Genomic DNA, 26197 nt, shown 5'->3' with positions numbered 1-26197 from the left:
AAGGGTAAATTGAGTCCTCAGTTCATTGGGCCTTTTGAGGTGCTTCGGAGGATTGGGGAGGTGGCTTATGAGCTTGCTTTGTCACCCACCTTGTCGAGTACGCATCCGGTATTTCATGTTTCTATGCTCCGAAAGTATATTGGGGATCCATCTCATGTTCTGGATCTCAGCACGGTTCAGTTGGATGATGATTTGACTTATGATGTGGAGCCAGTAGCTATTTTGGGTCGTTAGGTTCGAAAGTTGAGGTCAAAGGACATAGCTTCAGTGAAATTGCAGTGGAGAGGTCGGCTCGTGGAGGAGGCTACCTGGGAGACCGGGCGGGAGATACGGAGCAGATATCCTCACCTGTTTGAGGCTTCAAGTACGTGTCTTGACTCGTTCGAGGATGAACGTTTGTTTAAGTTGGGGAGGATGTGATGACCCGGCCAGTCGTCTCATGAGTTACCACTCCGTTTTCCCCATTTATGCTTCTTATTGCTTTGTATAATGGTTCTACATATGATCGAGTTGATTGGTTAGGGTTCAGAAAGGATTTGGTAAGGTTTGAGACACTTAGTCTCTTTTGAGGAAGGTTAAGTTGGAAAAACTTAACTGGATGTTGACTTATATATTAGAGGGCTTGGATGTGAGTTCTGATGGTTTGGTTAGCTTCGGGAGGTGATTTGGGATTAGGAGCATGATCGGAATGAGTTTTGGAGGTCCGGAGTAGATTTTAGGGGTGTCAATGGATATTCGAAAACCGACTAAACCGATCGAACCGTACCGCACCGAACCGATTTTTAGATTTCTTTTTAAAAAAGCGTAGGTTTTTATATAGATCTATAACCGTGCCGATAATTAGGGTAGGTTTTTTATTTTATAAAAACAAACCGAAAAAATACCAAACCGTACCGAAAAAATTTTACATGTGAAAAATATATTTATTTAGTAAGTTTAAAAATAATAATGCATTAAATTTTCTTTGGGCCTTGGAATTATAAAAACTATTACAAGCCAAAAAGTAATTAAACTCAAAATACTAATTCCTAAAACCTATTATGCTACTTCTACTTAAATTAAGTTATTCCAAGTATCTCTATTAGAAAGACACAAAGTATTCTAGCGATTATGAGTAGCAAACTACAATGTATTGAATATGTTTTCTTTCATATAATTTAGATTTATCTTTTTGAATATTTAATCTTCTATAGACTTTATTCTTGAGTCCCAACTTGGTATATTTTTCAACCCGTGTGATTTATATTTTCTTTGCTTTGTTTGGTTTCTTTTACATTGTTGTAGAATAGTTGATGGATCTATACTCTAGCCATCTTTCTTTTTTCTTTTTTAATTCATCACCCTTTAAACAGTAAAAATATCTAGAGAGTTTTGCTAAGTCCTCTAAAAGAACGTATGTTATTGCATTCTACTTCTACTGGTGAATTTTACATGATACTAAAAAAATACTGAAAATTAACCGAACCGTACCGATACCGAAGAGAAACCGACATGATTGGGACGGTTTCGAAAAGTCTAATTTTGGTTATACATAATATAATAACCTAAAAATTGGTAATGGTACAAATTTTATAAAATAACCGGCCGAACCGAACCATTGACACCCCTAGTAGATTTAGGCTTGAATTGGTGAAATTTGATTTTTGGCGATTTCCGGTTGGTAGGTGAGATTTTGATATTGGGGCCGGAATGGGATTTCGAGAGTTGTAGTAGTTTCATTGTGTCATTTGGGATGTGTATGCAAAATTTCAGGCCATTCAGACGTGATTTGGTTGGGTTTTTTTATCAAAAGCGGAATTCAGAAGATTTTGGAAACTTAGGCTTTAATCCGATATGTTTTGGTTGATTTAATATTGTTTGACGTGTTTTGAAGATTGGTACAAAAGGTTTTGGGATATGTTAGTGCCTTTGGTTGAGGTCCCGGGGGCCTCGAATGAGTTTCGGAGGGTTGAACAAATCATTTTAAGTTAAAGAAAAGTTGCAGATTTTGGTTTCAGCTATTGCTGAGTTTTTCCTCTTCGCGATCGCGTAGGGGGTCTCGCGATCCCGTAGAGCTGTTGTGGGGGTAGTCCAGTTTGCTCAGTGCATTCGTGAAGCTGGGGATGCGATCGCATAAGGTGGAGGTATTGTTGATCGCGAACGCGTAGAGATGGTCGCGTTCGCATAGAGTTAAGTGGACCAGGGGTCTTGGCTTGGAGTTTATTCTTTGCGAATGCAGTAGCCAGTCCGCGATCATGTAAGATGCCTGAGCATCGCATTCGGGTGGGATTTTACGCATTCGTATAGGGTTAATTTTGGTGCTAAGAATTTGTGCTTCGCGATCGCGAAGGATGTCCCGCGATCGCGATGAAGGATTTCAGGCCTGGACAGAAGGTTTAAATAGTTGTCTTGTCCGCGAATTAAGGGCTTATTTCTTCCATTGTTGGTCGTGTTTGGAGCTTTTTGAAGGGGATTGAAGAGGGATTCAAGGGGAATCACTTGGAGGTAAGAATTTTGGACTTAAAACTCGATTCTAATGTGAAATCTACCTAATAAGTCATGGAATCTAAGCTTAAAATTTAGGAATTAGGGCTTGAGATTAAGAGACTTTAAAATGAGAATTTGAAGGGTCATTTGGACTCCGATTTCAGTGTTCTTAGTATGTATGGACTCGTGGGAGGATAAGAATTCCGTTGATATGATTTTTATCGAGTTTTGAGACGTGGAACTGGGGGTCGTGTTTGGCCAATTTCGGGATTTTTGGTATTATTTGATTGTTTTCGCTTGGGCTTCGTTCCCTTAGCATATTTTGACGCCGTGATTCTGATTTTGGATAGATTCAACGTGAGTGGAGGCTGATTCGAGGGGAAAAGGCATCGTGGAGTAGTATTTTCACCGATTTGAGGTAAGTAACGATTGTAAATCTGGAACTGAGGGTACAAAACCCCGGTATTGACTTGTTTTGATAGATACGGTGACACACATGCTAGGTGACGAGCGTGTGGGCGTGCACCGATAGAGATTGTGACTTGGTCCATCCCGTAGCAACTGTTAAGCCGCGTATTTGATTTGGAACCTTATGATATTCCGTACTTTAGTCATTTATACTATATTATGGGTTGTATGCCATGTTTGGGGTCTTGTGCCGACCTGTTGAGACCCTTAGGGGCATTTTTATTGTTTTTCCTCACTGTACTTGTTGAAAGCATATCCCCAGTCATGTTTTACCTGCGTAAATGCTTAAAATTGGTTTTATTACTCTACTTCTAAATGTGAGAACTGTTTGGACTGAGTCCCCTAATTTTTACTGTTGTGCCTGAAAGGCTGTGAGGTTAATGACTGAGAGAGGTGGAGAACCTAATGGTGAGGGTATTTATATATATAAGAGTTATGGATCGGGTTGCACGCCACAACGATACTTATATGGATGGGGCTGCACGTCGCATCAATATATTTATTGGATCGGCCTGCAGGCCGCAGCGTTATGATTCTTGGGCTGTAGGAGTCTCTCCGGAGTCTGTACACCCCCAATAAGCGTAGTAGACTATAAACTATGGATCGGGTTGCACGCTGCAGCGGTTGCTATGATTTGTATTATGAGATATTAATGAGCCTAAGTGCTGAGAGTGAGTACTGAGTGACGAGAGTTGAGTCACGAATGACTGAAAGGCTGCCCGAGAGGCCATATTATGAGTGATACATTTCCCGAGGGGCCCAGTTATGATATTTCCACTAATTTCACTCTTCTTTTAAAATAAGCCTTTGTTGGAAAAATTTCTAAGTATATGATTTCAAGTATTTAAACTGAAATTAATGATTTTACGATGAATCTGGTTTTAAACTGTAAAATTTGATCTGTTATTCTGTTGTCTATTCATTTATATGATTTTTAATTGCTCGTCACTACTTTCAGTCCTTATTTACTCTAGTTACTTACTGAGTTGGCGTACTCACGTTACTCCATGCACCTTGTGTGAAGATCCAGGTGCCCGAGCAGCAAAGTAAGGGTCCTCAGCTGATCCAGAGTTTACTGGAGATTGTAAGGTAGCTGCATGGCATCTGCTGCCCTGTTTTCTCCTTCCTATCTTTATTTTTTTCGCATTTTCTAAACTTATGATGTACTAGACAGTCAGTCATGTATTAGAGGCTTTAGACTAGTGACACCAGATATTTGGGGCTATGTAGTTTTATGTTTATTTGACTTTCGCATATATTCTGTTGTTTTAAATGCTTATTTGAAAATTTGGTATTTAAACCTGTGTTAGAAAATGGCTTATTATAAGGCAAAAGGGTTGTGATTAAATGTTTGGGTTTGCTTGCTTAGTAATGTGATAGGCGCCGTCACGACTGGTATTTTGGGGTCATGACAGTGGTAGAAGAAAATGAAGAAGTTTACATAATAATTTGCAAGAACAGTGGTCGAGTCTACACTCATCGTCCAAAGTTGGAGGGCACGGGCTTTTAAGGAGGCATATAAAGAGTTGTCTTGCGCATTCTCCAGACATTCGTATTTAAGCTTTTTAAGTTGATTTGAGGCAATTTGTGTTATTTTAAAATTATTAGACGTATTATGCTTAATGTTTTAGTTTGTTAGATTAATTTGAAGAATTATGTTGAAGGCATTGAACTTTAATTTGAAGTATTAAATGTAAACATTAATTTGCAACTTTGATACTGAGTTCATCTTAATATATATATATATGTGTGTGTGTGTGTGTGTGTGTGTCTTAATATAGTTAATGTTATATCGAAATTCGAATATAGCTTATATACTATACACTTAGTATATATATATATATATATATATATATATATATATATATATATATATATATATATATATATATATATATATATATATATATATATATATATATATAGATATAGATGTATTATAGATATAGATATAGTATATATATAATATATATAAGCTATATAATTTACAAGAAATTGCCTTAGATAATTTTTTTTTAAAAAAAATAGGCCAGCCTTTACCCCCAACACACACACACACACACACACACACACACACACACACACACACACACATATATATATATATATATATATATATATATATGTGTGTGTGTGTGTGTGTGTGTGTGTGTGTGTCGACCCGGCCAGTCGTCTCATGAGTTACCGCTCTGTTTCCTCCATTTATGCTTATTTATGCTTCATTATCCGTGTTTTGTGGTATCGAGTTAGTCGGATCGAGTCCGGAATGAGTTTGGTAAAGTTTGAGACACTTAGTCTCTTTTAGGGGAGTTTAAGTTGGAAAAGTCAACTGGATGTTGACTTACCTGTTAGAGGGCTCGGATGTGAGTTCCGATGGTTCGGTTAGCTTCAGAAGGTGATTTATGACTTGGGAGTGTGATCGGAATGGGTTTTGGAGGTACGGAGTAGAATTATGCTTGAATTGGCGAAGTTGATATTTTGGCGATTTCCAGTTGATAGGCGAGATTTTGATATAGGGGTCGGAATGGAATTCCGAGAGTTGCAGTAGCTCCGTCGTGTCATTTGGGATGTGTGTGTAAATTTTTAGATCATTCAGACGTGGTTTGATTGGGTTTTTGATCAAAAGAGTATTTCGGAAGATTTAGAAACTTAGGCTTGAATCCGAGGTGTTTTAATTGATTTGATGTTGTTTGAAGTGTTTTGATGATTGAAAAAAGTTTTTATAAGGTATTGGGTTATGTTTGTGCTCTTGGTCGAGGTCCCGGGGCCTCGGGGTGATTTTGGAAGGTTAAAGGGAAGGTTTGAGACTTGTGGAAGTGCAGAAACTTTACTGCCTCTGGTGTTTTTGCACTTGAGGTTTGGGGACCGCAGGTGAGGCGCCGCACGTGTGGAAGATGAACCGCAGAAGCGGGTGTTGAGATTTTTCAGGAACCGCAGATGCGGTGTGGGACAGCACCTGCGGAGTCGTAGGTGCGGATGGACTATTGCAGATGCGATTTTTAGACTTTAAGTGATTTCTGTAGAAGCGGAGGCATGACCGCAAATGCAGTACCACAGAAGCAGTTGGAGAGTCGCAAATGCGAAAATGTCTAGGCAGAACATATAAGTTATTCCATTTCGCAAAATTAAGTTATTTCACCATTTTTGGACTTCGACTTAGAGCTTTTTGGGTGATTTGGAAGAGGGATTTCAAGGGAACTTCGTAAGGTAAGGATTTTTGGACCTAAAACACATTTCTATGGTAGTATTTCATGGATTAAGGCTGCAATTAAAGGAATTAAAGGGCTAAAAATGGAGGATTAGGGCTTGAGTTTAAGAGGCCTTAAATTGAGGATTTGAGGGGTCATTTGGACTCCGATTTTAGTGTACTTGATATGCATAGACTCGTGGGGAGACATGGAATCTATTTATCTAAAAATTTCTGAATTTTGAGAAGTGGGCCCGGGGGTCGGGTTTTGGTAATTTCGGGATTTGTGCCATTTATTGATTGTTTTCGCTTGGGCTTCGTTCCCTTGGCATATTTTGACGTGCTCATTCTGATTTTAGATAGGTTCGACGCGCGTGGAGGCCAATTCGAGGGGCAAAGACATCGCAGAGTAGTATTTTCACCGGTTTGAGTTAAGTAACCATTGTAAATCTGGAACTGAGGGTACAAAACCCCAGAATTTGATTTGTCTTGATAAACGCGGTGACACACATGCTAGGTGACGAGCATGTGGGCGTGCACCGGTAGAGATTGTGACTTGGTCCGTCTCGTAACGACTATTAAGCCGCGTATTTGATTTGGAAACGTTACATTATTCTGTATTTTGGATATTTATATTGTATTATGGGTTGTATGCTATGTTTGGGGCCTTGTGCCGACCTGTAGAAACCCTTAGGGGCATTTTGACTATGTTTCCTCACTATTACTTGCTAAAAATATATCCTTAGTCATGTCTTACCTGTTTAAATGTTTAAAACTGGTTTTATCTTTTCACTTCTAATTGTGAGGACTGTTTGGGTTGAGTTCCCTAATTTCTTTGTTGTTCCCGAGAGGCTGTAAGGTTAATGGATGAGAGAGGTTGAGAACCTAATAGTGAGGATATGATATGTATATATTATGGATCGGAATGCACGCCGTAGCGATACTTATATGGATCGGGATGCACGCCGCATCGATATATATACTGGATCGGGCTGCACGCCGCAACGATATATATATTGGATCGGGCTGCGCGCCGCAACAATATTGGGCTGTAGGAGCCCCCCCCCTCCCGAAGTCTGTACACCCCCAGTGAGCGTAGTCGACTATAAATCATGGATCGGGCTGCACGCCGCAGCAGTTACTATGATTTCTATTATTATGAGAGACTAAAGAGCCGAGTGCTGAGAGTGAGTACTGTGTGACGAGAGTCGAGTCACAAGTGACTGAGAGGCTACCGAGGGGCCATATTCTGAGTGATTCCTTGCCCGAGAGGCCTTGTTATGATGTTTTCACTGTTTTCACTCTTCTTTTAAATAAGCCTCTGTTGGATATATTGCTAAGCAACTAACTTCAATGTTTTAAACTGGAAATGTGATTCTATAACGAAAACTGAATTTAAGTTGTAAAGATGACCTGATATTTTGTTGATTATCCAGTTATGTATTTTTGAACTGCTCGTCACTGCTTTCAATCCTTATTTACTCTAGTTACTTACTGAGTTGGCGTACTCACGTTACTCCCTCCACCTTGTGTGCAGATCCAAGTGCCCGAGCGGCCGAGTGAGGGCTTTCAGCTGTTTCAGTATTTGACGGAGACTTCGAGGTAGCTGCATGGCGTCCGCAGCCCTGTTCTCTCCCTCTTATCTTGTTATCTTTTCGCATTTCCTAGACTATTGATGTATTAGGTATTCAGACTTGTATTAGAGGCTCTAGACTCGTGACACCAGATTGTTGGAGCAGTGTAGTTATTGTTATTTTGACCTTCCGCATATTTCTGTTATTTTAACGCTTATAATAACTTCAGTATTTAAAACTTGTGTTAGAAAATGGATTAAATGTTAAAGGAAAATGGGTCGTGGTTAGTTGATTGGTTGGCTTGCCTAGTAATGTGATAGGCGCCATCACGACCGGTATTTGGGGTCGTGATATATATATGTATATAGCTTATATATATATATATAAGCTATATAATTTACAAGAAATTGCCTTAGATAAAAAAAATTAAAAAAAATAGACCAGGCCTACATACACACACACACACACACACACATATATATATATATATATATATATATATATATATATATATATATATATACTATATAATTTACAAGAAAATGCCTTAAATAAAAAATTTAAACAAATAAATAGGCCCACTTAGGCCCATATATATATATATATATATATATATATATATATATATATATATATATATATATATATATATAATTTATAAGAAATTGTCTTAGATAAAAAAAAAATTAAAAATAGTCAAGGCCCACTTAGGCCCTTTTAGGACCGGGACCGGCCCACATAGCCCGGGACCATTAATCCGTGGTCCCGGTCTGGTTACACCCAAAAGCCCACGAAGCCCGGGGCTTAAATCCCGACCCACAAAGCCCGAGCCCACATAGAATCGGGCCGTTTAGGACCGGGCCCAGACCGTTTGCCACCCTTACTCTCTGACAAATATTTTAATACTATTTTAATTCTGTAATTACTATTTCACTCTCTTGATACTATTTTAATTTTGAAATAATTTTTTCCAAAATTAATAACAAACAAAGAATAAGATGGTACTAAAATTTTATTATTTCAATTAATTTTACTTATCTTCCACTACCCCAATTGACTAACAACTGAAAAGACACAACAACTAATAAGACACAGACAAGACAATTTTACAAGGCAAAACTAAATTGGATAGTGGCATTTGCTAGCTGTTTTCATTGTTTCTTTCTGCTCTCTAATAGGAGTACTAAAAACAGGATAATGGAAAATGGGCTATAGCTTAGCTTGCCCACAATATATATAGTAGGACCTAATAGAAAACTTTGGAAACTTCATCCTTATCCCATTGCACCAAAAAAGTGAAACAACTATCACTATCTGCATGGCTTTTACATATCGGCAGAGTGAGAGTAGATCTACGGGCAGTCGAATCCAATAATTTTGATCTAAACTATGTATTTATCTTAAAAAATTTATTGAATATATATAATTTATTAATTTACAATTCAATAACTTAAAAGATTTAGAGTTCCAACCTATAAGTTCAAATTATGACTTCGTTATATATTAGGCATAATACAATATCACTAGGGTACTACTCTAGATATTGATTTCGATATTAATTAATGTATTGTCGAGTGTTGAATAAGTGCACTTTCTGTATCACACCAGGAAATAAAGGAGTAATAATTCCATTTTAAACAAATGTAGGAGAGTGATAGGACTCTCGCAAACTTTAAAAAGTGTGTAATTTGCAAAATGGAATACAAGTTGAGGGGATAATTATTTATTTCTACCCTATCATCGTTACATGGTTTATCACATTTTCCCTTTATGGAATTTCGTAGGGCTCCCTTGAACCACATTTTCCTTTTAGGTTTCATTTTCAAAATGGTGTGATCATGTTGTGTTAAAATGGACGTGTCGAATCGGATATGAGCAAATCGCAAGCAAATGATAATGCAAAAATAGATTAAAAATTGACCCTACTTATATCATACACGGATAGAAAACTACTGTAAATGAACTTTTGTGTAACGACAATTTATGACTGAATTAGTATAACTTAGTAACAACTTTTCCATGAGATTCAATCCACAAAAGGTAATCAATACGATTGAGAATTCGTACTCTCACTTCAGGCACAAAAGCACGATTTAGAGTATGAAGAAAGTGAAACTTCCTAGATGCCATTGTAGTCTCCCCGATATAAGTATGGCCAGCAACACACCGATAAGAGGGACTCTACTTGACACGGCCCCATAAACTTCTTAGGACTCGACTTAGAACCTAGTGCTCTGATACCAATTTTGTTACGACCCAAATTTACGTGACCGGCACCCGACACACTACCCGACCCGAGTGAACCAACCCATATGATGCATCCAAATCATATGCATGAAAATAAATTTAACTGCGAAAGCTCCTTGAAAATCATATACATTTTTAAATTAAATGATAAAATATTTTCCAATTCGAAATCACACACTTCTCATGATAATAACAATGAGACTAAGTAAAACAAATATATTTTCATGTATGTCGTGTACAACACCGTTACTACAATCTTTCACAACTATCTATGGAGCCTCTATACCAAAGAATAGAATTAATCATTTGGGCTAATACCCGACTAGCATAAATTAAGAAAAACAACATGATAGCTACCACGAAATAGGAGTGGTGCCTCACCATATACTTCAGGAAGAGAGTCATCCTAGTTCCGACCGCGTGCCACGTATCATACCTCATCCTGAAACATGTAAAGTAAGCAGGACCCTGGAGGGGGGCCCTAAGGGCTGAGTACACTACAGTGATACTCAATAAATGTCATAGACTCTCTCTAACTTAAGTTCTTGGGACAAACTTTATAAAAACAATGCACCAATATTTGGTATAAAACGATAAGAAATTTTATCAATTCATGACCCTTGTTATTTTAAATAACAACCAACTGAGATATAACCCACAGTATAAACTTTTAAAACATTTACATCAATCCAAGATTTTGGATGAAAATCATGCAAAATCATTCCATTTGCTTTAAGTCATCGAAATCACTTTCGGCTCCTTAGGCCTAAACATAAGAAAAACATCATTACCTTTCATTGGGAGTACTATACCATCACCGACATAAGAAGGTCAACTAGGTTATGTACCTAGTGGAAAGTATCATATACCATACTTGCTCAGATCGTCTCATCGTAGTTCCGTACGAATCGACTCAGTCATGCTAATAATAGCAAAAATAGTACCATCTCGAGGGAGAGCACTCTGCCATAGTCTATACCACAAAGTGGCCATCTATGCCTACACCGGCACATGTAGTTTCATGACGGCGGACATAATATATCCAAAGTCAATATCGGTGAACACAAGTAACTCCCAAAATATTTTATACTTCAAAAATAGATACATAGCATATTAGCTTCAAAGGATCTATTTTTATCAACTCATAACATTTATAGAAAATCTAAATTATTTTAATAAAATTTAAATAAACAACCTTGTACATGCTAAAGCCTTTAGCAATTTAACATCAATCTTCAAAAGATACCACAAGTGCTATTTTGTTCGTCAATTTTCAAAAGAAATACTTTCCATGAAAACTTATCTTTAGCACTCAAATATGTATACTCTTGTAAATACGTAAGTTTTGATAAAAACTTATAATATTTACCTTGAGTGTCATTTTACCAACAAGATTTAAAATAAAATTTTATAAATCGACATGAAACTACATATGCAACATAATATTCTAGTACATGGACACATCTGTACTTGTTTGTCCCCACAAGCACGAAAGCATATTTGCAACAACTTAAGTATTAACTCGAAATATAATTTTAGAGAAAGTCCCTCAAAAAGAGTAAGTTTTAATCAACTTACCTCACTTTTGCTTTATTAACATTCACAAGCGTTCAATCCTCCTCCATCATACCAATATTGATTAAAATGCTCAACATTACCAACAATCGATATCTACAATTAGATATCCTAGATATATCAAAATATGACTTAAGACATTAATCAATATCCATATATGGCTCATAAGTTGGCTACAAGCCTCCAACAACTCAAATCGCCAAATAGATTTATAAGTTAAACCATTCAACTTCATTCTTATATTTTAATATCCATTCAAAGTCTTAATGATACTACATCAATTGTCCATTGCCACCAAGTTACTATTCATCATCTTCCATAATCTTACACTTGCAAAATATATTATTCGGGTGATTACTTAGTTGATCACTTTCATCTTTTGCTAACAAATAATTTCATAGGTTCATTGTATTCATAAATTTCATCGCCAAGATTACCATTCATCTCCTCTCTTATTTTCTCAAAAGTACTATTCATGCCATGAACTAGAGCTTTATAATCCAATCTTTCAACCATTAAAACTTGTAACAAATGCTTCAAATACTTCTAACTACTAATAATAAACGAGTTTGAAGCATTGAAGTTACCTCTAGTAGCTCAATCTTCAAAAATCACAACTTTGATGATTTTAGTGTTCTTGAGGATTTGATGATGAAATCTAGAATTTGGATGCAAGAATGATGTTAGAACTCATGTATGTTGAGTAAGAATCAACCCAAAACAACATTAACAACTTACCTTGGTTGATAAGACTTGATTTGAGCTTAAAATCGCTTATTCACCTCAAGAACCCTAACCCCCAATACTCAAAATACTCTTTTCCCCGACTTGGTATTTATAAGCCCGGATTTCTGGGTTTCGGACTCAGCCTTGGATGCTATGGCAGCACTTCACTGCCAGCCACTCTTTCGGAGCGGCCCCGGATGTTTCGCATCTGCAGATTCCTCCGCCAGCGTAATTTGGTCATAACTTCTTGTAGGAATGTCTAAATGACAAACGGTTTGAAGCGTTAGAAAGTAGACTCGAAGATCTTTTATTTGATAGGTTGTCCATCACATAAATCCTTATATACATGTAGATATGCTCGTCCAAAGTTTGGTCTTGTGCGTACTCATTTGGAACTTTAGTCTATCATGTAATTTCCAACTTGGCTTAGACTTAGGGCTCTCCTTAGACCCCACATCACTTATAATATGACTCGTACACTTATTATAATATCTAAATTAATATCCATCATATTAATAATCCTCGTCTGCACACAAAATAATATAATTAGCACACATCAACTTTCTTAATTGCGCTTAAGTACTTTAAAATTTTCCGGGGTGGTACATAATAACAAGAAAAATAAGGTAATCGAAACAAAAAAAAAAACTAAGAGGTAGTAATAGAAAACTAAGAACTAAGGAAGTGGGGAAGTAATACTAATACTATTCGTATGTAAAAGAAAAACGCGCGACTACCTACTAACCTTAACTTAATCCTTAACCTCCACGTCTTCTTATTAAGGATCATGTTGTTAGTAAAGTTGAAAATATGTCATGTCCTACCTAATTATCTAATTTATTGATTTACCTCAGCCTCTCCTTGAACCCATCATTGCCAACCTCTCACGCCTCGAATTGGATTGTGGGCCAAAATAGGGAAAACCGATTGATGCAGCACCCCTGCTATTTCTTTTTGCCTTTTGTTAACATTGTGATTATCTCTTTATTGTTATTGCTTACATAATATTATTATTATTATTATTGTTATATTAATTATTATTATTATTATTACTATTACGAGAATATCCACTAGGTCATCAGATAAATTTTATTCCTGGTAGGCCATCCATCAGACGTAATGTCCAACTGAATTTCTTAAAGTAGTCAAAGGAAAACGTCAATATAATATAAAAGTGACACTACTATTTATCGGGGGCCCACTAGTATTTGGATTACGTTATGTACCCCATTATCTTTTAGTGGGCTCGGCCCCTTGTTTTTTGCCTGTTTCCAGCTTTGGACCGAACAAGGGCCCACAATAACCAAGAGAATACGTATACACAATGTTAATCTTCCTGCTTACTTTTTTTTCTTTCTTTTAAATACATTTCTTAAATATATTTTGATGTCTATTATTTTGTTTTTGTATTTGTTTTTGGAGAATAAAAAAATTACCCTTTTACAACGAAATTGGAAAAAATTGTACTCTTACTACCTATATCTTGATATTGAAAGTTATTTCATCATTTTTGAGTGTAGAAAAATCTCGCAAAAGCTTAATAATATTTAGACATCAAATTTTGTTTTCTGAAAAATATTTTTAACTATCAAACGGCATAATTATAAATTCATAAGGAATTTAAATTAAAAAGTTGGAAAAGACAATTTTTGACTGCCCAAAGGCAAAGAGTAGAAGACCAAAAATGATCCAACTAAATCTTTCTAAAAATTGATATGTAAAAATTTTATAGTTAAAGTTTCAGACTAAATTGTAAAAAGTATTTATGAGGAGCATTACTGCTATCCACCAACAAAAATTACGGTGGAGTTAAGTACTCCTTCATCCTTAACCAGAGGTCTTAGGTTTGAGTCTTGGGTACGGAGACGTCATTGTTAGAGAACATTTTACCTCCAATATGAAACTTCCCAGTACGAATACGAATTTAATCGGATCCCAATAAGAATATCAGACATCGATTGGGAATCCAAAAAATTTACTGCTATACAAAAATGGGTCAGATTCTAACATTTCACTTTCTTGTGGTATAGAAAAGCAAGCACAAGCACAACACAAAGAAGGCAAAATGTTCCTCACAAGACACATCCACACACCTCATTTTCAGAACCTTATCTTTGAGTTTTGAATTTAAGTTTCTTTGCCTTTGTCAAATAGCTAATATAAGTAGAGTGCTTTAATTTGCCTATTCATTTTAAGACTTTGACAGTGCCTAGCCAACTATTTTTTTGGCATTCAAGAATAAGACGGCAAAGTCTAAGATGAGAATTACTTATTTTGGCTTCTACTTATATCGAAAGGCCACTGTTTCATATTTATAGAAAACCCATTTGTTGCCTCAATATTTATTACTACCCCCGTTTCAATTTAAGGCATATAATTTGATACAAAAAGACTTATAATTTTAAATATACCATAATATTTATGTAGTTATAAATTTTTTGAAACATGTAAGGTTAAATATACCATAACATTTATTTGACAATAAAAGACTTCTCATCAGGGATAAAATAAAAAAATTGAAGTTAATTATTTTTAAATACAAAAATATATTTGTTAAAACAAAATGGTATAATAAGAAAAATAATGACACATAAATTGAAACAAAAGAAATAATTGATTACTTCTTTGTTCTCGTAAAAGAATACTATTCCCTATGTCTAAAAAAGAATTGTATAGACATATAAATTACAATGCTACTTATTGTCGATTTCTTAATTCCTTTTAAGATTTACATTATAGAACAGCACGTAATACATAGAGTAGTGTAACAGCAGATTCTTATAATTAGCGAGAAATCCGACAACTGGGGTTAAAAAAATGTTTGACACTTCAAATATAATACTATCATTTTTTTTGTTGACATTAGGAAGCAATACTATAAATTATAACGAAGTAGATATGAAGTTATGAACTGAGTTGAAGTTGTTAAATAATAGGTTTGAAGCTGTTGAGATTATAACAAAAAGTACTTCCGTAAACCTTTCATACCTCCACCCCCTTTTAGGTGCCTATATTAGTAGTTTTGTTACAGAAAAGTCAATGCTATAGGTTGAGATTTTTTTTTTGGTTTTTCATTCTATATTTGTTTTGGTACTTCAACCACGCCGGATTCGCAAATATTGTTCTCCGTTACGGCCAAACCTCTCTATGACAGCCTCAATTGTTTCGAATATTTTTGAATGTTATAACAAAGTGATGTTATAGAGAATATAGATTATAACATAACATAAAAATTGATTTTCGAAAAGCCAGTGGCGGACACACCCTTTCTCAAGCGGTGTCACGTGACACCGTTTGGTCCAGAATTTTACTAAATATACGTATAGAAAGATGAAATTATTGAGTATAAATATAGAAAATAACACTGCTTATCATTATATTGATTTATTCTTTTTTTCATTTTATCAAACACTGACATCGCTTCTGAAAAATTCTGCTACGCTACTGCAAAAAATTTGAGTTTTATAGTGAAATGTTGTTATATAGGAATGTTGTTATAAAGACGTCTGACTGTATATTTTTTTCCATTCATAAATTAAACACAAAATTTCTAATTAAAGTGAACGAATTTTATTTATTCTACCACAATATTAATGGTTAAGTTGAGAACCTGAGATATTTCAGTATAGGATTCCTAATAAATAACCAATGTCAATTATTCCAATGTAAATTTAATGGGTTTAGCACATTGTTAGCTGTAATTGTCTATTCTCTCAGTCTCTCCTAATGTGTTGTACTATGGGCAGCAGCTCCTGACTTTCGACGACTGTCTTTAGTGACGTCGTGTACACTAACATAGTGGTTGAAAAATGATACGCTTTAAATTGGAAATACGTACAGGTTATTTATACGGTATAATTAAGATATTGCTGAACTCATACGTTATAGTAGTGCTTACTAATATTCTTTCCAATTTAATTTAGATGAACTAATTTATCACGTATGGAAATAAAGAATAAACGAAAGGGTTTAAAATATATGAACTTGAATATAACATTTATAATTTAGGTGATTTTAAGACTCTTAGAACTCGTGTTCTTAGATTTGTTATAGTATTTGTATTTTTACAATAACAAATCTAAGTTAAATACTTTCAAACTTATAGATGATCAGTTTTTCTAATGACTAAAAAGATAAGTGTCAAACATGGACAACAAAGAATATTTTGTGAAACCATCTTTTAACTCAAAGTAGTCGACCATGTTTTAACACAGTAAAAAACATAACTTATATTTAAAGGCTTAAATCACTTTCAATAAAAGATACGCTTTGATATCTTTTTAATGCTGCTCCCTCAATACAAATTAGGTGTCGTAATTTTTAAATATAGTTATTGCAATTATTTATCATTTTAGAAGTTCAAAATAAATTATATTATTTTTCTATTTTAGCTTCAGTAATAATTATTCTTAAAAATTACAAACACCTCAATTATGAGCTAATATTATAATTGTTCAAATACTAATAACATATAAATAAGGATAACATATAAATAAAGGTAAATGATCGAAAATACCTCCTAAGTAAAAACACGATAAATATAATTTGAGACGCGGGGAGTACTTCATGGTAGCTATTCGACCAAATGAACCAAAGGCAAGTTAACTACAAGAAAATAGCTTATATATACAATGCAAAAATCTAGTTACCATTAAAGTATATTATATTTTTATTCCTTTATTGTGTGCAATCGAAGTGTTCCATCTGTTCCAAATTATAATCTTAACGTCATGATTACTAATTTGCTTTTGTAAATGTTGGAAAGAAAATCCTATTAGGAAAAGGTAATAAATATAATCATGACAAAGTTACTCACCAAACCAACTTAAAGGGTCTCCCGAACCATTATTTGTTTTTATGGCTAAAAGAGTACTTTTCACCATTATTTGTTTTTAAAATTGATTAACTTCAATTAAGCATCTTTGTAATCATTTAATTATCTATTTGCAAAAATCAAGGTTGTCCAAAATATCTTTAAAATTTTAATTATCCTCTGTTCATTCAGGTCTCTCATAATGTTCATGATTACTGTTCAGTTCCTGCCAAACGAATCTAACCATCACGAAAAATACCTGCAAAGTAAATAACAAATATTGTCAGCCAACAACTTCAAATCTTATAAATAAAAATAGAGTAATAAATAAAGTGCCAGATAATAAATCAATATAACAAAAACAAAAAATACGTTTTATACGTATGTATTCCACCTCCACGTACGTATATACATATATATATTCCGCAGTACCTAGATACGTATATATTCCACCTTGACCTATACACGGAAATCACGCATACAACCACACGGGACAGATACGGCGTACAGCCTGACCAAACACAAAACGAAGAAGGGAGAACGGATAACGGTAACGGAGAATGGATTACGGTAACAGTAACGGTAACGGAGAATGGATGTCGGTGAGATAAATGGAGAACGGATAACGGATAACGGTGACGGAGAATGGAGAATGGATATCGGTAAATCAAATTCAATTGATGTGATAAACTAGTTTGGCCAGTGAATGGATGGATGATGATACTCAAAAACACTGAAGACATTGGTCCTGAATTGTTATCAATTAAATTAATTAAATTTGGGCCTTAGGAGTTTGATTTTACCGATATATTATCAGAATTTGAGGCTCCATGGACAAAAACGCCAAAAATTAGAGGATTTTTTTATGCTATAGTTAAAAAAAAACGTAACTATAGAGTCTATACACAGTCGGATCTTAGGGCATAGGATTTTCTACGGCTATCTGCTTTACGAATCCTCGGCTTTGGACATGACAGAAAGCCGGCTAGGTCTATGCTGGAAATCGCCTCGGCGGCGCTGTTGATGAGACGAAGGACGAATCAAAGCGGCTAACGCTCTTTTCACCAAATCACCTTCTACAGTTCCGATTCTCACAAGCGAGTTCGTCATGGCGGACCGCCTCATATGCAACTGGTTCGGATTGCACGACGGCGCACGGCTACCGCTTGCAGCAATATTCTTATGTAGACTACATCGAAACGAACCTGGATGATTCGTCGGGGAGCACATACACGTCTTTTTCTGAACGCTACTAGGCAAGGATTTATAGCTCCGGTTCTGGACCACGTGATTCCGGTTTAAAGCAGAAATAGACCGACTCGGTGAAGTCGAACGGTCCAGAGAGAACCGTACGGATGACGCCGGAGATGACGACCTTGAGCTGTATAAATTCACACGATTCGGAGAAGTTGATCTGTGGAGAATTGTATGTGAACCGGTTGAAAAACCAGAAGTTGAGGAAGCAAAAGCAGAACCGGTCCTTTGGCCTGGAGAATAAAATCTTCCGGCCGGTGAAAGTGACCGGAGAACCGGTCCGCTTGACTTCCGAGTAGCCGCCATTGTTGTGTAACTGTTTAGAGAAAAAGCAGAGGAATCTAGAAGAGAGAGAGAGAGAAAACTTAACTTGAAGAGTTTTTTTCCTTCTTTTTTTCTAAACCCGTTTGGGCTATTTGGTTTGGCAAACCTAAGCACCACTCGAGGTATCTATTTATAGGAGTCCAATTGCTATTTCCTTTTCTTATTGGGTTTGGGATACTTTCCTTTAATTGCGTGGTGAACCCTTCAACTTTTTTGAAATATGTGTTTGGTCCAAATGCAAGTCTGTGATAATACTACAGCTAATACTTGATGGTTAAGTATAAGTCATAAATACACTATGCACATCATGTCAATTCTAATGAACAGATATTTCCTTCATAACAATTTGGAATTTTGTATGTCGGTAATATTTGGATCCTTTAATGCTCCAAAATCCAAATTAAGATATTTTAGGTGAATAGTTAAAAAGTAACAAGAGCTGTGAAAAAAATTATATACTATCATATACAGATAAAATTACATTATTAAGGATAATTTTTGTTGCAAAAGTTGTCGAAACTTTTGAAGGACCAATTTTAATATTCAATATTTGAAGGACCAATATTAACAAGAAAAAAATACTTCACAAAATTTATTTAGTAATCTTTATTTGCGTTTGAATTCTACATAAACCTCGTCTTATTTAGTAATATCATTGGTTTCCTTGTACTTTTGGTAAATATGTCAAAACCCTTTAGCCTAAACGAATAGTACTACTTCCATTTTAATTTATGTGAATATATTGACTGGGTGCATAGTTTAATGAGAAATAAATATTTTTAAATTTAATGGTCCTAAATACGTCATCATATTTGTCTGGGTATAATTGTTTTGAAACTTATGACCTAAATATGTCATAATATTTATGTGACTATAATTTTTTCTTACTAAATGCAAGATTGGAAATTTAAATTAAATTATTTTTAAATTGGATAGAGGTCATTCTTTTAGAAACGAATTAAAAAATAAATAAATTCATATAAACGGAAAAGGATGGAGTAGCAAAGAAAAAATATCTAAACTTATAGTGGCACTAAATGTAAATTATAGAAATATAAAGGGTGAGGATGCAAATAAGACATTTTCAATTCCTTGGGAATTCAATTTCTTGACCAAGCAAGTGGGCACAGAGTAGAACAATTTAACCATAGCTTTGAGAGTAACAGGACCTAGAAATTCGGAAACCACGGGCTTGGGATAAGCTGATAACCAGACAAAACGACAAGGGAGTTTGCCGTTTGATTAACGGCCAGTGTTGTAGTGGGGGCACAAATAGACTGCCACGTGCCTTATCAGCTTTAGTGACTCACTCCCCATAGATTCCACGTACACATAGTTTCTTTATTTATTTATGTCTACTTCGAAATTCGAATAAAGCAATAATGAATTATTTTTCTCCTTTTCATTTCATGTGTATCATTAGCACAAAATTTTAAAATGTAAAAGTGGCTTAAAGTAAAGTGGAATGGCATACGCAAGATTTGTGATGAGCAGTGTTAATTTTTTTTAAAAGTAAACTAATAAATAAATTATTATAAGAACTTGTAATGTCATTTTTCATATCTATACTAATTTTTTTTTATTGTTTATGTCTGCATATCTAGTATTATAATTTTTTCGATGAAGCGTGTCATATAATACTACTTGAGGTAAGATATATTTGCCTTTGCTAATGTGTATATAAATATTTAAAATACTCTTTAAATTTTAGTGTTAAATAATTCATAATATCCTACAATGAGGTGTTATTATAATAAAATAAAAACAGTTGAAATTAAAAAATTACTCAATACGAGAGGTTATATTTTGAATTAAACTAAAAATAAAATAAGAAAATAAGATATGGGAAGATCATGGCCACTCGTATCATATGATGGGCGGTGCTTATGTGGGGTTGTGTGATGAATCTCTATTAAAATTGTGACTTTTCGTTGTCATATTTTAGTTATATGTTACATTGATAATTTAGGAGGACATAGTTTTTCGTATCTTTAGGTTAAAACCCCAATAATGTGTACCTAACCTAAACTATATGTTTATTCATTTTTGTAATGGTGTTAGGGCACAATTAGGAGAATAATAATTTGAACCATGGATTTGCTCTAGTAGTTTGAGGCTCGTCCAACTACATATGCTTTTATATTTTACTAGTTCTAAAAAAACATCCGAGAGATCATTTTTTAAATCTCAATACATAAGAAGTATTAGATGATTTCTTTTTATATGTATACAATTATACATATTGATGGAGAGAGTTATTTGACACATATTTTGGCAAATACTCGACGAAATAGCCAAAGCATAAGTTGGTCGGACTCCATTGACATAAAAAATTATGAATAGGAAAAACTCTCATGTTAGTGTGAGAAATGAATGTGATACATGTTTAGTGGGAAATTATTTGTACTTTAGAATTTCATATTTCTTTGCATTTGTTTATATATTCAACTCGTGTATAGCTTATCTCGCAAGTGATTGAAATTAAATTGGTCTTCAGAAGAATCTCACATTGAAAATCATTTAAAGAAATATCAAGTTTTATTAAATATGTCCTCATACTTTTTATCTTTTTTTTTCTTTTTCTCTTTTGCTTTTCTTAGCTTTCTACTCTCAAAAGCAAGAGAGAAATTTAGTGGAATGGTTCCAAATTATATTATTCCAAAAGGTGTGGATACACGACTTTACCCCTGCAATTAATTCGAATAAGTCATTGCACGTTATTTCGACATATATATAGTATTGCATACATCCAATAATTCAAGCAATCCAAAAGATACGTCCACTATTCCCGCTAGACCTATTTGCTTAGAGGAAACGGCATATACTTTTTGAGTTTTGGTTGGCTGCTATTTTACGCACACGCCATATTCAATTTATTCCAAAATCCCATATGATATTTTCATAATATTTCGTGTGACTAATGCCTCCATTATTTTTTTCCTATTTAATTATATTCGGCAATAACACCTTCTAGGATTATTTAAGGGTTAAATATTTTCTATCAGAAAAGTTTTCTTTCTAGGATTCGAATTCAAGACGTCTGAAGTGTGGAGGCAGACACGGACCTACCCATAGGGTCCGGTAACTTCGAAAGGAATATATGTGCATATGTATATATATCTTAAATAACATATACATATTTTGATTAGCACCTTAAGAATCAAAACTTAGGTAGCTATATTGGTCGATTTGAGGGGCATAACATGACTTTTAATGCGTTGTCTGAGTTCAATTCCCACTTTAGCATTTGCTCAAGTTTTATTCTATAGTAGCGCTCCCGTCACATTCAAATCTTGAATCCGCCCCTGTGTAGAGGTGTCTAATCCATCCATCCCAACATTCCTCCTTGGTGGGTATGGCCACATTAGAAAAAAATATGCTTTCAATTTCTGAAATGTCTTTTTATTAATTGAAAAGGAGCACAAAGACCGATAATTTCACTAAAATAAAAGATTTGCAATCGACAAATTGCAAAAGAGAGATTCGTCTAAAGTCACATGAAAGACTGCTATCTTACACATAAAGCACGACGCTTTAATTTCCCTTTGTACTATTTTCACTATTGTAGTTCCTATATATTGCCTTTCACTAAAAAAGATGAAAGAAAAAGAAAAAAGTTTAATTTGGTTTGGAAGATTCTTGGGAGGAACTGCCAAGTCTATAGGGTTGCAAAATATAGGGCCAAATGAAGTCTTGACAATTGACAAAATCGGGTCAACAATTGAAGCTTTTGCTTTGATGGCATATTTTAAGAGGAAGTATTTATTAATTTTGTTTGAAGAGTCAAATTAGTGATATTGCAACTTCCTAGTTGCACAGAGTACATTCATTTCGAATTAGAATTTATATAAGTTTTGACTTCCTTTTGGGCAGGGAGAAACTTCATATCCTGCGTTGTTACATGGAGAATAATATCATTTTGCGAGTTACAACTTTCCTTTTATAGTAAGTGAAGTTCAATTACAATATTGTACTAAAAAATAATTGTGCAACCTTACAATTGGTAGGAGTATGTGAACAAGTTCCAAAATGAAAAGTAAAAAGGAAAAAGATTCTACTTAAAAGAAGTTGGATATTTTTAATGATGCGAGACCTTTTGACGAAAATCGTGGAGGCTTAGTCCAACGCAAATAATATCACACCATATTATGAGTATCATTGAATTATTTTAGCCTAACAACTGATATCCAAGCCAACGATTTGGCTGGACTATGGAGATGGCGAAGTATGGCATGGGGCCCAGTTTAGTGCCTTTGCTCGTATCTAGAGTTCCCAACAACTTTTACTCGTAGCTTTGAAGACACATACACAGCCTTTGGGCTTCAGTGACCATAAATACTCAAGATCATGTGGGTGACACACAGTTAATCTCCAAAGTAGCCCATGAATGGTAATAGGTCATGTGAAACTCAGTTTAATAGGGAGATTATTGGGTGCGTGTGAACAAAGTCCCACATGAAAAGTAGAAAGGAAAAAAGATTATACTTTTAATGGTATGAGATCTTTTAGGAAAATCGTACGAGCGTCGCACAAAATTGGTAGTATCTCATAATGTTAAAAGTATCTTTAAACCATTTTTGTCCAACAACTAAATCATCGATGATCATAAATATATGAGATTTGCTATTCTAGCAGTACAAATTGTATGGCTGGCACAATATGGGTACTATAACCATGCTGCCTCTATGAAAAAACAAACTTTGCAAAACTCTTGAACCGAGCTCAATAATCACCAAACACATGAATGGTGTAGAGTAGAAATAAAAAAAGGTAAAAATAAAAGAAAAAACTCACTTATTTTAAATCTTGAATCCGCTACTAAAACAAGATAGTGAACCGCAAACACATGTCTAGTAGTTTCGGAGTCCGGAACCAAAGTGTAGCTTTTTTGGACTCAAAGCATAAAAATAAGTGGAAAAAACAACCTGTGACCATTTTATGTATAATGCATAGATAGCATGCGCTATACCTTAACGGCACATTTATCCGTTAAGGTATATCGCATGCCATCATGCGCTACACTTCTTAATTGACTGACCCACAATAATTGGTGGGCATAACGCATAGCTTTACTGTGCTATATATAGCGCATTTAATTAATGTGCTATACCCTCCAATTATTGTACCCCCTGCACATTTTTTTTTGCTTATTTAAGGAGCTTCAAGTTTTTCTTCAAAAATTCTACTTTTTCTGCATATTGCCATAATATCTGAAGAGTGAAAAATTAGGGTTGCATTATACCGTTGGGTGAGGTTGTCGTGGAGAATAACTCAGTACACTATATTTGTTTTATACAGTATATTGTTAAGTTGTCGCTTACATTGGAGTACGATGGATTGGTATCGTTATTACGTAAAAAATGCGTGTGAGAAAATGTTCGGTTAATATTAAAGTAACCGGAAGATATTCATATTCTCTTACTCCGCAAGGGGCTGCTTATTAAGCTGAGTTTAACATCGAAGACAGTTTACCTCAAAAAATGTGAGTAGCAATTAAATGTAATTTGTGGTTTTAAAGATATGTGATTTATTCCAATACTATTGAATATACAAGTAATATTAGGTTTAAGTAAGAAGACTTGATGAACCAAACCAACGGTGTTGGAGCAACGGGGCCTCGAGCTCGATTATCTCGGGGGTCTCGAGGTGAGTTAAGAGCAAATAAAGTAAGAACAATAAAGTTAAAACAATAGAGCTGAAGAACAATAGTGGAGCACAAGAAAAGCAGAGTAGGATGTTCTATTGTAGTGAATGAGATGTGTTTTTTAAAAATGATTGGGGTCCCCATTATATAGGAGAAGAAAATACCAATATAGTACATTCCTAGTTGTGGTAAAGAATTCTATTGGTACAGGTATACAACAACCTAGTACGGACATGTACCGATTCGTACAAATCTTATCCTTTAATTCATCCCTTGATCCACGTGTTCCTTGAGAAATTTTCGCTCTTTCTTAAGTGTCATAGAAATTGTACTACTCTCAATGTAGGTCGTGCCAGGCCTTCGATTTGCTCCCTCGAGGTGTGTGCTTCATAGTAGGACCCGACTCCCATTTCGAGTTGCCCAGACTCGCATTTATAGCACATTAAGACTTTGAATTTGTTCTCCTTGATTTTGACCGTATACGGATAGTCCCCGCGTTTCTTAGAATGAAAAGATAAGAAACGATCTGATTCTCGCTCCTTCGATGTCCCAATCATGATGTCAGTCTAGTGAGGTCGGCGGCCCGTGCGACTGAAAAGTCGTGCAAAAGTTACGCCTACACAGTTTTTGAAAAGCCTTTAATGAAAGACGGTTATTGGTCGTTCGTTTAACTTCTCCAACACACTTAGACATCCTTTATAAATACTTCAATCTTCACTCTTCAAACTTTTGCTTTTACAATACCATCAAATCCTCTCTGCACTTATTCCTTCCTTATGCCTATTTCTTAACCAGCTCCTTCTGAATTTTCACAACAAAAATAGCCAAAACTTCTAAGTCAGTTCTACAAAAAGAGAATGCCTCTTCGTCTTCACGCCCGTCGAAGAATAAAATGGTGGTACCCCCCAGTATTGAGGAGTGCACCCCTGGGCTTTGTGATATGTGTTCTGATTTCAAGGTCGACAAGCCTACTTTGATTCCAGGACGATGTGATCCCATGTATCGGTATATTAGCTTAATAATCAAACTTAAACAAGTGAAGGCAGACTGTCGTTAGGGGGATGAAGTGCACGTGGAGATCCTTTCACCCGATGAGGATATTACCACTCACAACGCGGGGTTCCAAAGTGTATACACATACCCATTTACCTTAGGTCCTGTAGATCCTTCTTTGCCCTTTCCAAACCCAGTGATCCTCGATTTCTGTCGGCAATACCAAGTGACAATCGGCCAAATTTATCCCTCCTTCTGGTGGATTATTCACCTAATTAGGTACTTTTCAACCAAAGTCGAGGGGATGTCTTTTACCCTCGACCATCTAATCAGGTTATTTAGCCCTCGTCTCTATCGAGGTGGTCTGATAAAATTGCAATATCGATCTCCGAAGTCTTTCTTCGCTAGCATCGATAAGGATAAAGATCGAGGGTGGATGAGCCGCTTTGTTCGAGTCAGGACCTCCGATCTAATTCCTACCGAAAAGATGTCGTTACCCGATAAATGGAATATGAAGCGTAAGTACAGACCTATCGAGCATGTTTCATTACTTAGACCTTTCCCTTTTATTTGAACTAACTCCCCTTTGATGATGCAGCCGTTGAATGGTACCCAAGTGCGGTTGTGGACCTCCCAGGCTGGTTTCGACAACTAGCTTCCACTTTCACATATGCCGAGCGCGTCTGGCGCGATTTGGCCAAAGGCCGATGGGAGGCCAAAAACCACGGTGAGTCCTTATTATTTGTGTACTCAAATCCCTTAGTGAAATACTCCTCAACCATACACTTAACTTTGCGCTTGTACATGCCTCAAAAATGTTGTTTCGATGAGGTCGCCCTTAGCTGGTGAGAGAGAGACCCAAAAACCTGCCAAGGACAAGAAAAGAAGGAAAGGGTCGCCGGCGGAGTCCCCGAAGCCAAAAAAAG

At 35.4% G+C, this 26197-nt stretch overlaps 1 protein-coding gene and 1 long non-coding RNA gene across 3 annotated transcripts; both read right to left on the bottom strand.

Moving 5' to 3' along the window:
* Positions 1–10183: 10183 nt before the first annotated feature.
* On the bottom strand, positions 10184–12481 carry LOC104220167 (uncharacterized). Of its 2 annotated transcripts, none has more exons than XR_709450.2 (3): positions 12256–12481; positions 12105–12175; positions 10184–10410 (listed from the first exon to the last, which is right to left on the bottom strand). It is a non-coding gene; the product is annotated as an uncharacterized lncRNA (long non-coding RNA). The 2 variants fall into 2 exon arrangements; XR_709449.2 differs by lacking the exon at positions 10184–10410 and adding an exon at positions 11527–11613.
* A 5412-nt stretch (positions 12482–17893) lies between these two features.
* LOC104220170 (uncharacterized) lies at positions 17894–18739 on the bottom strand. The gene has a single exon (XM_009770988.2). It carries the CDS (start codon positions 18614–18616, stop codon positions 18005–18007), a length of 612 nt encoding a protein of 203 aa, XP_009769290.1. The 5' UTR covers positions 18617–18739; the 3' UTR covers positions 17894–18004.
* Between the last annotated feature and the right edge of the window lie 7458 nt (positions 18740–26197).

Source organism: Nicotiana sylvestris, chromosome 11 (assembly GCF_000393655.2).
Source record: "Nicotiana sylvestris chromosome 11, ASM39365v2, whole genome shotgun sequence".
Lineage (NCBI taxonomy): Eukaryota > Viridiplantae > Streptophyta > Magnoliopsida > Solanales > Solanaceae > Nicotiana > Nicotiana sylvestris.
Note: the sequence above shows the minus strand (reverse complement) of the source record. Positions and strands in the feature narration are given on the sequence as shown.

Excerpts from the sequence above, each read along its gene's own strand:
- LOC104220170 (XM_009770988.2), bottom strand. The coding sequence starts at position 18,616 with ATGGCGGCTACTCGGAAGTCAAGCGGACCGGTTCTCCGGTCACTTTCA.